The 14758-nt window shown below is 42.0% G+C and overlaps 1 protein-coding gene across 1 annotated transcript in view; it reads left to right on the forward strand.

Annotated features, from left to right (window-relative positions):
* The window catches only part of fndc1 (fibronectin type III domain containing 1), a 40602-nt gene that overhangs the window by 13308 nt on the left and 12536 nt on the right, over positions 1-14758 (forward strand). The window contains exons 4-14 of the mRNA XM_067571646.1: positions 2732-2980; positions 3295-3393; positions 3658-3775; positions 3917-4092; positions 5496-5603; positions 5860-6048; positions 6137-8605; positions 8704-8819; positions 9110-9221; positions 9588-9938; positions 13727-13876. Of these exons, the coding sequence (XP_067427747.1) occupies positions 2732-2980; positions 3295-3393; positions 3658-3775; positions 3917-4092; positions 5496-5603; positions 5860-6048; positions 6137-8605; positions 8704-8819; positions 9110-9221; positions 9588-9938; positions 13727-13876 (4137 nt within the window). The remainder of the gene's footprint in view (positions 1-2731; positions 2981-3294; positions 3394-3657; positions 3776-3916; positions 4093-5495; positions 5604-5859; positions 6049-6136; positions 8606-8703; positions 8820-9109; positions 9222-9587; positions 9939-13726; positions 13877-14758) is intronic.

Consider the following 14758-nt stretch of genomic DNA (forward strand, 5'->3'; position numbering starts at 1 on the left):
TCTCTCGAGCCAAAGGGAAGAAATCCACAGCTGTGTTGAGCAGAAAAAGACAAATGAAGCTCAAAGTCTCCAAGTCTTCCTGACATTAACCACCCTGTCTTCTTCCTGGTAACTTTTCTAGGAGGATTTTGACTCCATTTTCGGGAAGGCTATTATTTGGTTAGCCCACCCTACTTGTTCATTGGTGGGGAAACTCTGCATCACAGTATTGTTTTGACTTTAAAACCACCTTCACTTTGTTACATCAGCTGACTTGTCAGTACTCACCCAGCTGTGTATGCAGCTATCCTGATGGGAAACAGGGCAGATCCTTTTCATCTGTCATTGATTATGAGAAACTGATGAAGGAGGGATAGAGGAAAGAAGAGGAGAGAAAAAAGACGAAAGAGTGGGAGGGACTGAGGAGTTTGTTTTGTGATATTGCCAGTGCTATCCCTCAGCACTGCAGCCAGATGGTAAAGTAGGGAGATTGTCTGAGTTAGGGATGCACCAATTCGACTTTTTCAGTCCCGATAACGAAACCAATACTGATACCGATACCTGGGCTTTGGGTATCAGCCAATTCCAAGTACTGATCCGACACCAGTGTTTAATTGATAAGCTGTATGCCTCAATGTGTTGAAGAGACTGGGATCATTCTTCTTTGTGTAAGGCAACATCAGGCTTGACTTAGACATTACTTCCCTAACTTTGTAAAGCAAAATGTAACAAATAAATACATAGATTAGAGTAAATGTACTGAATTGTTATTTATTAAAATAATGGTATCCAATACCAGATTGGCCCATTGTCATCGATACCCCATCCAGCTATTTGAGTTGGTATCAAACCGATATCAGTGTCGGTATTAGTGCATCTCTAGTCTGAGTCAATGTCTGAGTTATTGTCCAAGATGCAATCGACATGAGGGTGGAATTAAAGCAGGAAGCAGAACACCACGGGCCAGATGCATAAACAATGTGTACGCACACAAACTATGCATACGCCATTTCCTGCACATAAACTGGTATTTATTAACACAGATTGTGAGATGAGAATGTGTATACCTCACGCATTCTTCAGACCAGGTGTACACATGTTTTTCTCAAGTGATCAGAGGATGATGTGATGAGGTGGAGATGAAATATAAGGTGAGAGACGGAATCTTTTAGTATAACATTGTTTGTTTAGGTTGATAAGCAGCTACACTGATTGTGTGATTTTTCAGGGGTTTTTTGTTTGTTTGTTTTTTTGCATTTACACAGAGATTTGTAAAATGCCAATTAAAGGCACATTTATGAACGTAACATTGATTAATTACTGTGAGATTAATTTTATCATTCTTTTAAAGCTGGACTGCGGGATTTTGTCTCCCCCTTCTGGCAGTGAAAAGGGGGGCATTCGGCTGTGATTGCGTGACACAGGCATGCAGCACGCTCTCATGTGCACTCTGCATAACAGGCACAAAGAGAGGACTGGTAAAAGCGGCTATGTTTTGATGGTCCACCGGCCCAAAAATCTATTTTTTGACAGTGCACCGGCCCACCAAGATGTGTCCCAGTATGCTGGTACACCACAGACCACAACCCACTGTTGCAGCTGTAAAACGGTAGATAAATAGTTTTGAGCATCACACAACTCCCATGAAATGACTCGTTTCACTATTAGAATATGATCCATCCAAATGTAATTTGGTCCGATAACATTTGGAAAGTCTAAAAAAGCTGCACTATTAACAGCCAAACAGCTAGCATGGGAATGTCATGCCAGACATGAGCTTTAAAAACTCCATATACTGTGAAATACAGAGAGATTATCTGGTAGTGATAGGCTTATCACGTGAACGCGTTTGGCAAGGGCTTGAATGTAATGGACATTAATTTATATCTAAAAGTTCCATGCTGCAGGTTTAATTTACATAGGAGTCAACATTTGAATTTGCTCTTAATATTCTTTTTATTTTATGCTTAGTTGTGTCACAACTTGTCACAAGTCGGTGTAGATATGACAGCTGCAAACTAACCATTCATTACATTTCTGAGATATCACTGCCGACGATGGTTTACAGGTCCATGTGATGAACTAATGACATAGATGGTATAAAGAGGTGCACAACTGCGCATTATGGTTGCGTAATGACAGCTGTCCTGCTGCTGGAGAACCTCAGCAGTGTAACACAATCGGTGAAACAGCACTTCTTCTGTCCCATTTGTTTCATTGACAGGTGTAAAGACTGCTGGAGTAGGCATCATGCTGATATGAAAACAGCTAGTTCAGGGCGTGTCTTCATCTCTGGCTCTTGCATGTGCGTCCAGTACCACAATGACTGAGATTTATAAAACAGAACCATGACTACTCACAGCTTTATAAATCTGACAAAAAGAACGCATATGCATATTTCTCGCTTTGTGCATACACACAGTTTAGGTCATGAATCTACAGGGTTTTATGCATTGGCCCCAGGAGTTGGAGCAGATGACAGGGGACATGGTACAGTTCCACAGCATGTCCCTTTTGTGACAACTGGGAATGTTTAGAGTCACAGTTGGATGAAAGTGACATGTAATTATGTGTTTATCACTGAGCGGATGTGTTTTAAGTAGAGTGATTATGTTCGATGATTTTCCATGGCAGTTAGTTTCAACAAGGCAAATCCAGCACAGAGCACATATTATGAATTAACTGTGTGGTCATAAAGGTAAGATGAACTCTAGTGCACTCTAAATTTTCCTTTTCCTTTACCCTGCAACAGGTCCAGCTACGTCTACACAAACTGCTGCCAAAAAACAGCCCGCTGTACAGCGTGCAACCAGGGTGAACAGAACGCCTCGCCCATCACGTGTGTCCACCAATACCAGGACACACAGGAGGGCCCCTCAGTCCTCCTCAGGTCCCAGGCAGCCTGAGAGAGCTTTGTCAGGAACTCCCTTGCTGGACAGAAGACGCCAACACCACACCAAGCCTCAATCTGACCAGAGGAACCGTAACTCACACAAACTAAGTAAGAAGACCCACATTTTACACTCTAAATCACCAGATTAAAAGAGCAAACCTTAGGTTTTAGTAAAAAAAATATAATGTTATATAGTAAATAAGATGCTGAGGGAGTGATGTAAGTGTATAGATTACATCAGCAGCAATGCCTCCTTGAAATAGTGAAGTTTAACTTGGTACAACATGAGCCATATTGACTTGGAGGAATTAATGTAAACAAAGAAGACCAGCAATAAGCTAAACGTATAAATTCTGTGTGTACTATCTTTAGTGTCCATAGTGTAAACCCTGGCCGTGCCTGGTATCCCTTTCTATTCATAGCATCTGAGTCCGTTCATGTGGTGTCACTGCAGGCACAGAAAGCCCTGGGCCAGAGCGCACCTGCTAACAGAGCAGCTGTAACCAAAACAACCACACCAGGTACCTGCAGGTTTTTTTTGTGAATCATTACATTGCTCTACACATATCTGTCTTTCTTTATGCTGTAAATATCACATAGTACAATGTCTATGTACTGTAAGTCAGGTGAACTGCATGTTATGCATGACCTAAATGTAGAGAAATCAGAGGCTGACCAATCACTGATGATCTTAGAGGTTTAATATTGATTTACTTATAAGAATACAGAACTAGACATTTTTCTCTCTATGTTTTTGTGTGTGTCTCTTGGGATGTGTCCTGCAGAGCCACCCGAGTATGAGGCGCGGGACATCAGTGTCAGGGTCATGTCTGCTCAGTCAGTCCTCATCTCCTGGATTGACCCTGCTGTGGAAATGGGGAAAGTTGCCCCCGGGGCATCCAGGTGGGTTTTCTTAAAATGTGTTTGTGCATGTGTGTTTCAATGAGACAGAAAGACAAAGAAAGACTTTGAAGACACAAAGTTAATGAGTAGTAAAGAACCTAAACCCACTGAAATAAATATTCCCATTTTCTTTCAATTCAGAGCCTACACAGTTAGGTACAGGGAGAAGGGTGAGTCAGCACGCTGGGAGTACAAGGAAAGCAACCAGAGGAGAGTGATGATAGATACTCTGTCTGCTGACAGCATGTATGAGTTCTCTGTCAGAATATCTGAGGGGAAGTGGAGCGTCTCCGTCTTTCAGAGGACCCCCGAGTCAGGTATGCCTTACCACTGCCTGCTGATAATTGCTGTATCTCTTGTCTATGTTTTTCATAGAGGAGTAGCTACAGAGAGTGAAAGCCTTTCATTTCATGAAAATATGTAAAGAAAACCCCAAAATCGTGTATTAGCTTATCAGAAAAAGAGATTTAAAACACTCTATACAAAAATATATTGTTGTTATTGTTATGTATTTATTCTTAGATATTCACATCCTTCTTCCACCTTTTCTTGTACTGTAAATATCAGGGTTTACTGAGTTAAACTCAGAATGTGTAATATGAAATAAAGAAAAAAAATCTAGATAGAGGATCAACTCACATTTGAGACTTGGAAAGCTGGGTATTTCTACTCTCTATTCCTGCTTAAAATGTGTTTTGGATAAGGTATAGGGTTTGATGTTTGAGATTATATGCTTTGAAATCTTGACAAACCTACATTCCATTATTATTGCTTGCCTGAGGATGGCTACTACTAAATCCTCTTTATGGATTTTCCATTTTTCCTTGAATTTCGTGGACGTTCAGACAGGGAACAGCCATGTGTTAATGCAACACAATGGGGCTGTGTTGTTTCTGGTACTGTTGAGACAATAAAATAAGATCCAGGAAGGCCGGTTTAGTAGTAGTAGAGTAGTAGATCTATGAGTTTGAAGGATTATCAGATGCCAAAACACAGCACAGAGGTTTATAATGCAATGAGACAAGATTTTACACCTCTGAAAGTTATCATAGTGGCAATCGCCAGGTGAATAGTAGAAATACAGCATTCACATTACAAAGTAATCAACAAAGTGGTCATATTTGCACTTGCACAAATTTCATTGGCCAACCCAGCGCCTTGCAGCCATGCATTGCATTGTGGCAGAAGTTGAGCTAGGTCCAACTTTTTTGTCGGACGACCCTTCATTTTTTCATGTAGGGCTGTTGCCTTATTCTTGCAGAAAAGAATTCAGTATTGCATAACCCTGTCTGTTAGCGCTTTTCTACTTATTTCCACATACCACACTTCATCACATTCACTGCCTATTACTCCTGTTTGATATTTGATTCTAGCTTTGGCTGCAACCCTGTCACGATTGCAGCTTTTATACCATGTCATAGCAGCTCCTGAGCTGTGGTTCATTGGAATGTCAACATTTACTGCCTGGCTCACAGCTCAGATCTCCATCTGCAGTTCCATACATGATCTCAAGGGGAAGGTTCTTCAAAATGTATGGCAGCAATATTTTCCTCACTTGAAGCCTCCTGGGCCTGGCACAAACTTCCTTGCTGTTTTTAAATGCTTTAAGCAGCAATTTCCTCACCCTGTTCCCTCTTTATGCTGCTTCTGTTTTTTTTCCCGCTGCTCTTCTTTTCACTCCAGTCTTTCCATTCACTTGTGCTCTCTCCTCACTTGCTAGCACCATCTGGGCCACCAGAGAACTTTGAGGTCAAGCCACTACGAGGGAAAGGAACTGCTGTTACAGCAACATGGGATCCTCCTGAAGAACCCAATGGGAGGATTCGAGGTCAGACCCAAAGGAACCAACTTTGTGTGTTTTAACTGTAAAAGGTCATTTGTGTCCCCTTATTTATATACAATTGATGTTATTAAATAACCATCAGGTTACAACCATGTGTGCTCATTATGTTGACTGTGACTCTCTCAATTGGGAGCTCATATGTAATTTTGGATTCAGATTTTTAAAGGCCCTTAGAGATTTTCACAGAAATGGTTACACCGACTATCTTCACAAGAGTTATTCATGCTATACCTCCACACAGAGTACTCCCTGTCTTATGCTCCTGCAATGAAGCCATTTGGAATGAAAAGTGTGACGTACCGTGGCAGCACAACCTCAGCTACCATAGATGGTCTCACACCTGGAGACCGGTACATCTTCAAGATCAGAGCCACCAACAGGAGGGGACAGGGACCACAAAGCAAGGCCTTCAGTGTTGTCATGCCAGAATGTAAGTACATTTAACTGTATATGTGTGTGCATTTGCGCTTGAAAATGTGTTTCACCCTAAATTTGTGACAATTTTTGTCTATTGCCAGCCAGCAGCGCTGTCTCATCATTCCCAATAACCAAGGACATCCGCAGGACCCACAGTCGTTCCAAACAGGATACTGACCATGACGAATCCGACCTGCAGTCAACAGAGGAGTCAGAAGAACCAGCCAAGCCCCCTCAGTCACGCCCTGCTGCACCTGCCAACAGGCGCTTACGGCCACTTTCTCAGACACGCTCCTATCACAGCATTTTCTCCTCAGTAAGAGGCTCAGTCAGGAATGTAGTGAACAGAGGTTCATCTAGAGGAAGAGAACAAGATAGAGAGGATGAGGAGGAAGAAGAAGAAGAGGAAATACCCACAACACCACCTCCAGTAGAAGAGACAACAACCATGGAGGCTGTACTAGACATAAAAGAACCAGACAATGATGTTTCCCCTGAATCTGAGGATGAAATGGGCTATGGTAAAGAGGGCACTGAGACCCCCAGCCTCAAAGTTCTGACGCCCTCCCCAACAAAACCTGCTTCTGTTCGCCCCAATCCACCGAACAGAAGGCCCATTAAGATCAGGGTCCATCAAAAACCAGGGTCCAGGGCTGCTTCCTCCTCCTTCTCATCCACCTCTTCATCGTCTTCTACTTCATCCTCCTCTTCCTCTGATTCCTCCTCATTGTCATCTTCTACAACCTCATTATCCTCCTCGTCACATACTCCAGAGTCAGCAGCCAGTAGCAAGGATACAGCTTCCACATACCCAGAGAGCAAAAACACCTACAATAATCCCAGCGTAACACACATGAAACCTTCCACTCCAGTTGTAAAGGAGACCAATTCCCAGCCTAAGACAGAAGGTACCCCTGTGGGTAAGGGTCCAGCCTCAGCAGGGCGCACCAGTGGGACTGGTTTAGGCTCTAGATATGGTTATGGCAGAAGACATCCTGGAATTCTGTCTAGAGGGAATTCAACTCGAATGCTGAATGGTTACAAACCTGGAGGAACTTCAGACAGAACTCAGAACCAAGCAACCTCACACACAGGAAGTTCAGCAACATCACAGTCCACTTTACCAGACAGGTCTCAAAATCAAGAAACATCAAATACTTTCAATGCAGCAACATCTAGGTCCACTTCAGGAGGTGGGGTCCACAGCCAAGCAAGATCAGACACACATCGTTTTGACAAATCACAGTCCACATCAGAGTCCAGGTCACAGGGCACTACAACTGCAGATACACACAGCGTAGACAGAGGATCTCACAGCTCTGCAACTTCACACAACACAAAAAATTCACACACTTCACACACATCACCTGAACGAGATACAACATACAGCGAGGGAAATGATGAGGTAACCAAAGTTGAAGAGCCTACTTCAAGCTATAAAGAACAACCCACAAAAGTGAAGGATGAACAACGGGAGACGAGCAGTTCTGAAAAACCTGTTGTTCCTCGTACCAGGGTTAGTCCTTCATTTGCTGAGAGATTCCCCTCACTAGCTAGTCGTCACCCAGGCAGGTTTGGTTCAGGGACAAGGGCGTCATTTTCCAGGCAGGATGGTAGGACCCCTTTGAGCAGATCATCGTCCTCTGTAGGGGCAGGCAGACCCATTTTGAGGGGGACACCCACTAGAGTTTCAGGAGCCACAGGAGCTGCAGGAGTGTCCTCAATACAGGAGACTAGTGAAGATTTGAGGACTCCTTCCACTCAAGACTCACTAAAGAATGGAGAGGGGGCAGGTTCCCTTAAGCCTTCATTGACCAGTCGTAATGCAGGAGTTAGTGACACTAGAAACCCATCTACCTCTTCTTCTTCTTCTTCTTCTTCCGCATCCACTTCTTCAGACTCTGATTCCCATCATTCCTTAAGTGGACACAGAGACTCAAGTGAGCCCATCCACAGGGGAACCTCTAATGACAATGATAATGATCATGGTAAGGATTATCTTGATGAAAGGAGTAGAGAAATCAGTGGGAAAAATGAAAAAGTTCTAGACCCAGCAGTGGTCCAAAAGAATCCAGCTGTAACTTCAGCTGAGCCTCACAGAAACAGAGAGGACAATGAGAGCGCAGATACAAGGGAAACATCTTCAAGGACAAGGACTGGCTCATCGTCCGGGGTCACTCCAACTCACCGTCGTCCTAATGTAGGCATGAATGGGAGGGTACGCTCACCTCTGCTGGCTAACAGGCAGTTTGTTGGGTCTAGGCTTCCCATCAGACCACAGCCAGCACAAAACTCTAGACTGGGTTCTTCAGCATCTGTTTCCTCCTCATCATCATCTGATTCCTCTTCATCAAATTTGCCCCAGCCAGTGTTGACCTCAGATCGTGACACTGCCAGTGGCACCACTGTGACAAAGACAGGGGGATTGACTGAGGGCAATGCCCAGTCCGCATCCTCGTCTTCATTTTCATCTCGAGACAGCTTTAGGGGCCAGGGGGGTAGGTCTCGCTATCCAATCCTCAGAGGGAAACCAACCAACGGAGGAGGACTTAAACCTGGCAGTGGAAATGGTAAAGTCAATTAGTAAAGTGAACAATACCATATGAAACTGTGCTCATTAAACTATCAAGTAAGACAATGACTCTGCTTATATCATACAATCATGTAGGTAAGAATGGACGACCCAACCTCACAGCAACAAGTGATAAAGAGTCCTCTCCCACTCACGGAGCCAGCAAGGCCAGTGGTCAAAAGTTTATCACTGGGCCTGATGGAAGCAAATGGGTAATGTTCAATGGACTGAAAAGAACCATAGTTATAATATTACATTTTAAATAATATTATTATTGAGTCTTTGACATAAACCATGTGTACCAATGTATGTCAGTTTAAGATAGATGAAGTACTTTCTCCCGTTATTGGCATGATAACATGGAATACTGCTAAAAATATCTATTGAAAAAGTATGACTTGACTAAATCTCACAGTCAGGACACAGCATAAACTTTTATCTGCATGTTTTATCTGTGTAAAACATAAAAAAATAGAAAATAAAAATATATCTGTCTCCTTAGGTGATAGACTTGGAGCAGGGGATTCTTATGAATCAGGATGGACAAGTTCTCCAGGACTCCCAGGGCAAACCCAAGAGAGTGGTGCTTGGCGAGGATGGACGCACCATTTTTGGTATTATGCTTCAGAAAGTCTTACATTACATTGAAATATACAGTATACAGCTTGAACATGAAAAATGTACTTTTATGCATCTGCATTGTTGCACACATTTTTTTACAACATTTTTCCATTATCTGCATTTTACACAAGGATTGCTGTTGTCACATAATATGTATGCCACTAATGCCACAATAACTTAAATCACATCTATGGATTTGTTAGCACAAGTTTAACCTTTTGCTTAAGTATCATAAGTAAGGAACACTGATTTGACACTTAAATATTTTATATATATATGTGTTGCAAATTTGGTTTACTGGATTGGTGTTGAAGACAAAGTCATGAATATTTTTCACCTCCTCCATCAATGACCACCAGACCACATGGGCAGTCCTTTGTTAAACCAGGAAGGTATGGCTCTATTCGGTCACGGCCGAGATAGTCAGCCTGTGATCAACCCCAAAGAAAAGGTCCTTATGGTTGGAGGGAAACCTGTACTTGGCTTGGACCGGCCTCAACTCAGGAAAACCACTACCACAACCACCACCACAACCACCACCACCATGGCTCCTACCACCACACCTGAACCCACCACCATCGAATGGACTACAGAGGAGTCTACCACTCCACCACCGTATCCAACATGTCCGCCTGGAACTTTCTCCAAAACAGATGAATACGGATATCCAGTGCTGGACCCAGAAGGAATATTGGACTGTTATCCAGAAGGTGAGTCTTTGCGAAAGACATAAGTACTTGAAATTCATGGCATAATGCAGACAGCATCGTATAAGATTAATCTAAATAGAGATTTGTGTCACAGGAATGAAACTAAATACTGCTGTACCCTTACCTACAGTATTGCTTTGTAAATAGCTTTTCCACAAAACTTAACTCAAGTTCACTGAGGCATAGCAGAGCCAGAAAAATGAACATAAATAAGTATGACTTCCCTAAATCTCTCAGTTGTATGGTTTGTCATATCCATCCAGCCCAAGGCCATGAGTGTTTCCTGTCTGTACCCACAGGGTTAAATAACTATAGCTGTGTGTGTGTGTGTGCATGTGTGTTGGTGTGTGTGTATGTGTGTGCGTGTGTGTGTGTGTGTGTGTGTGTGTGTGTAGATGTGTCTATGTAAGGCCACAGGAACCACATATAAGTCTCCACATCTGGGGCCTGGCTGTGGTCAGAATACTGCTGGTTTAAACACACTACGAGTTGTCAGTAGTGTGAGCCCCCCCACCCCCCCCCAAAACACACACACACACACTAACAAATGTAACTATGTGAGGAATAATGTAATTTTTGTTATTATATGTTGGCTTTTGTGTTGCATTATGATCTGCAAATGCATTGTAAATGTGCAGATTGTTAGCCTTAAACCATATTCACCAGGGTTCCAAATTATACACAGAAGCCATACTAAGGAACTGAATGTGAACATTTGAAGAAACTGATGAAGTCTTACTTGGTTTAGGGCTAACACACAATAACATCTTCCCAAGAAATGAATAGATTTTTAATGTGTGGACCCTACAAACATTTGTTTACCTTTGTAGAAGAAGCTGTGATATTGATTTACATCTTCAGTTTCTGAGATCCAACTCTCCTTATAACAAACTTCTCATTATAATGGCGACACTTGAAACAAGTGACACAGTGAAACAAGACACTGTGATGTTAATTTTGTCACTGTCTCACTACAGCTCTGTGCCTCTGCACCATTATCAGTGCAGCAGGGGCAAGTATAACCTCAAACACACCCAGCAAAGTCAGACAGCTGGAAAGATGTTTTCTTGTTAAGTCTAAAATAGAGAAAGTTGAGCCAGTTTCCATCTTACAACACTTTTTCATCCACTGTATGGTTTGTGTCATGACATATTACACACTTGGGCCGTATTTTCATGGAGGCACAACGACCAGCGCAAGACTGTTTGGTATTTTCCAGACCTTGAAACTTGCTTTGCACATCTGTGTGGTATTTTGGTGACCAGCGCAGAACGCACGGTGCACAGGTGGGAGGAGAGGTGCAGACAAGCAGTGAAGCACATAAACAGTTGTTGTGTCTTGGCAAAAATTTGGTCCTAGACATTCCTCTGAAAACAGACATCTCAGAACCATGTCTATTTGTGGCGCAACGTCAATCTGCTGCTGCTTTGTGAATTTTATCAACAAGATCAAACTACATACTTGCTGCAAACGTGCTGCAACAACAGATTAATGTTTAAAATATAAATAATTAATTTCAATTAAACACTCTCCAACCAAAATCGGCACAGAAAATAATGTTTAATGTGGTTAAAGCAGGGAAGTCAGTAAATCAGTCTGCAGTGATCTATAAATGAATGTGGGAGGTTCTTACAGTATCTGTTGTCCATAGCTGCTTTATACCGTATGAAAAGATTCTTCTTCAGTTCATTAAATCCCTGCAGCATCTGAAGGCAGCAGGATATGTTGATAAATCCGCAGCCGCTGTGAAGTGCTGCTCCAGAGCACAGTGCCATTACACACGACCATTCACTGTGTTTACCTTCATTAAACCACCTGATGACACTAGGCTGCTATAGAATAACCACACACACCTCTACACACATCAGACTGGTTGGTTATAACTCGATATTCTGCTTTTTTATGAAGGAGACGGCGGGTTAGGGGGGCTCATCAGCCTTTTTTTCAACTCTATTTTCAGCAAAAGTAGCGTCTCATGTTTTATCCTTGAAACACATTGTGGTGCAAATGCTGTTGTGTAACAATAATTACTAAACTATGTGACCATGTAGGAGGTGATATACATTAGAATTATTGCTGAAATAGCATTGGTCTGATATAATAATCATATAAACAGCTTCACCAAATCAATTTCTTTATTTTTTATTTCTATCATTATTATAGTAACTAACTGATGAAAACAACTACTCCATCTTTGGCTGCAGATTTGTGGCGATGTGTGTTCATGTTGTGATGCTCTGAACCATCCAGACATTTCCTGAAGAAAAGCTTTCCATTTGTTGATTAGTCGCTATCATGTTTAACTGTGATCTCAGCTGTTTCAGGGCTATGAGAGCAGTGATGTGACTGGCTGAGAGAGTATTTAATAATCACCACAGTCCCTGATCCATATTCAGCTTCACTCAGCCCTTTTTGTACACTGCACTGCTGCGCATACATGAACCAAAATAGCAGGTGCGCATGGAGACACCCACACAGTCTGTGCACCTAAGACCTACCACCTTGCACCTGTCGTTGCACTTGCACTGTTAAAATAGGGCCCTTAGTGAATTCCAGTCAAGGTTGCTTGAATGCCTTAGTAATAGCGTAGTAGTGCTTATACCTATGTGTACAGGTTTGTATATATGGATGTGTAGGTGTACGTGTCAGCTCAGAAATGTTTGTCATGTGAGAGTGCTCGAGCTTGTTCTGCTTCTCTGACAGAGGAATCCTCAGGAATGGAAATGGGCCACATGTTTACAGTAAACATGGTGCGTGATGCTTTAGCTCTTGAGAAAGGTATTGGCTGAGTATGGCTTCAGACCAACCTACCGCCACTGGGCTTGAATGGACTTAACTGCACTGTATGCTCATTGTTTGTTGATTGTTTGTTCATCACCTGTTTATCTGTCTGTTCATCTGTTCACTAGCTGTTCCTGTGTCTTTGTCTCTCTTCCTCTTTGCCTTGCCTGTGGTCTTCTCTTTGTTTCTCTTCTCGTACATTTGCTTGGTTTGGTCTTGGTTCATCACTGGGGTTTTGGATATTTTCCATTCTGGGCTGTTTTTAATCACTTTTATTCCAAAATCTGGACCCATACTGCACGTGAACTGCATTACTAAGCTGCAGAGAATTCCTTGGCTTATGATTTAATGCAATGTATTTGCCGCTCTTATAGTTGCTTTGTAATGTAATAGATGAACCCTGGCTTCAGCCAAACACTAGCTAAATGGAAAACTGTAGTGTTTGGTTGATGTAAGGCTTTGCCCTTTGTAATTTCACTACAGGTGTTTGGATGTTTGAAGAAATCTGTTGCATGTGAGCAGCATTTTATATTTTCTTTCTTTGGGTTTTTCTCTAGAAAAGTCACATTGAGCATTGCAATATTTTCTTAACACCCTGCCATGACTCAAAGCTGGTTGCATGTGTGTGGACCATGATGTAATGCCAAGGTCCACTGGTGCAGCACAGAGAAAAAACAGCGATGAAAGAGAAAGGAACTAATTGTATTTCACCCACTGAATCAGTTTACATTTGTCGGCCCTGGAGACTTGAGAAATGTTTGTTGTCTTCATAGACCCTCCACTTCACAAGGAAAACACGGGTAGCAAAACATAAGAATAAAGCTTTGGGGGTTCAGAGAAAAAGGGTCTTTTTCAAAGTGATCTCACACAGGTATCCACAATTAATTAATTCTATTTGACACTCTCATCACACAGATCATGGTGCCAATTAATGAAACATGTTATTGAGTTAGGAGGTTATAAATCTATTTAAATCAAAAGCTTACTGATACATGTGTTGTTGCCAGATGAGTTATTGGTCCAGACCACCCTGCCGCCAACCACCACTACCACAACAACCACCACCACAGAGGTCTCAGCTCCGGTGACTGACGTCAGACCGCACAACAAAGGACCTTTATCTGAGTTTGACCTCAGTGGGAAGAAGCGATTCACAGGTACTCACAGACAAAAATAAGTGTGTATTTGTCACTGAGTGTACGTGTATACACTAGCACAAACATCCGGTATCCACTTGTTCAATACACTATCCTCTTCTCCTCCTCTGTCTGCTGAACAACTTAATTTAATCTCCTTCAGAGTTTATCTTTGAGTTTGCGGTGCAGCACTATATTTCAGATTTCAGGTTTAATATTATATTCTCTTCCTGCATGATGGATCTCTTTTTAAAAAGGGACTTCACCCTTCATACAGTATATACATTAAGTCATACTTTCATCTAATTCATGAAAATTCATCCTTCCCCCTTCTTATGCTTCTCCCAAAATGCAAGAGATTATACTTTTCTGTTGTTTTTTCTGAGATTAGTCTACATGCCAGAAAGAGACACATACCTGATGGCATAAGAAAAAGCATATGTCTCTTGCTAAGAAAGCCAAAGAGCATGATTCACCATGCATGTTTGTCTTCTCAGTATCACATGTTTTTTTGTGTCGGCATTTGTAAGTGTGTGATAAAGTTGTCTCAGCATTATAAATAATGATCGGTCAATGGGAGTTATGTTTGGTTTTGCAGAGGAGTAATAAATTTGGACCTCCATCTTGACTTTCTCAGCAATACCTCATAAACATACGGCCCTCTCACAGACCTTACAGTAACAATTGACCTAGAAAAAAAGAAACATGTACAAACACTTTCCTGTTGTGTAAGTCATATTTCCCCTCATCCATGTCATAAAGTCAGTGCCATCACTGCTACAGTTTGGTACCCAAAAACATCAAAGCATTCCACCATTGTTTTGTGACAAGTCAGTTTACATATATGACTATATACTATATGTATTACTGTGTGAAAAAATCAATAAGCATGTCTCAGTACTA

The sequence above is a fragment of the Thunnus thynnus genome, chromosome 18, assembly GCF_963924715.1.
Source record: "Thunnus thynnus chromosome 18, fThuThy2.1, whole genome shotgun sequence".
NCBI classification, from domain to species: domain Eukaryota; kingdom Metazoa; phylum Chordata; class Actinopteri; order Scombriformes; family Scombridae; genus Thunnus; species Thunnus thynnus.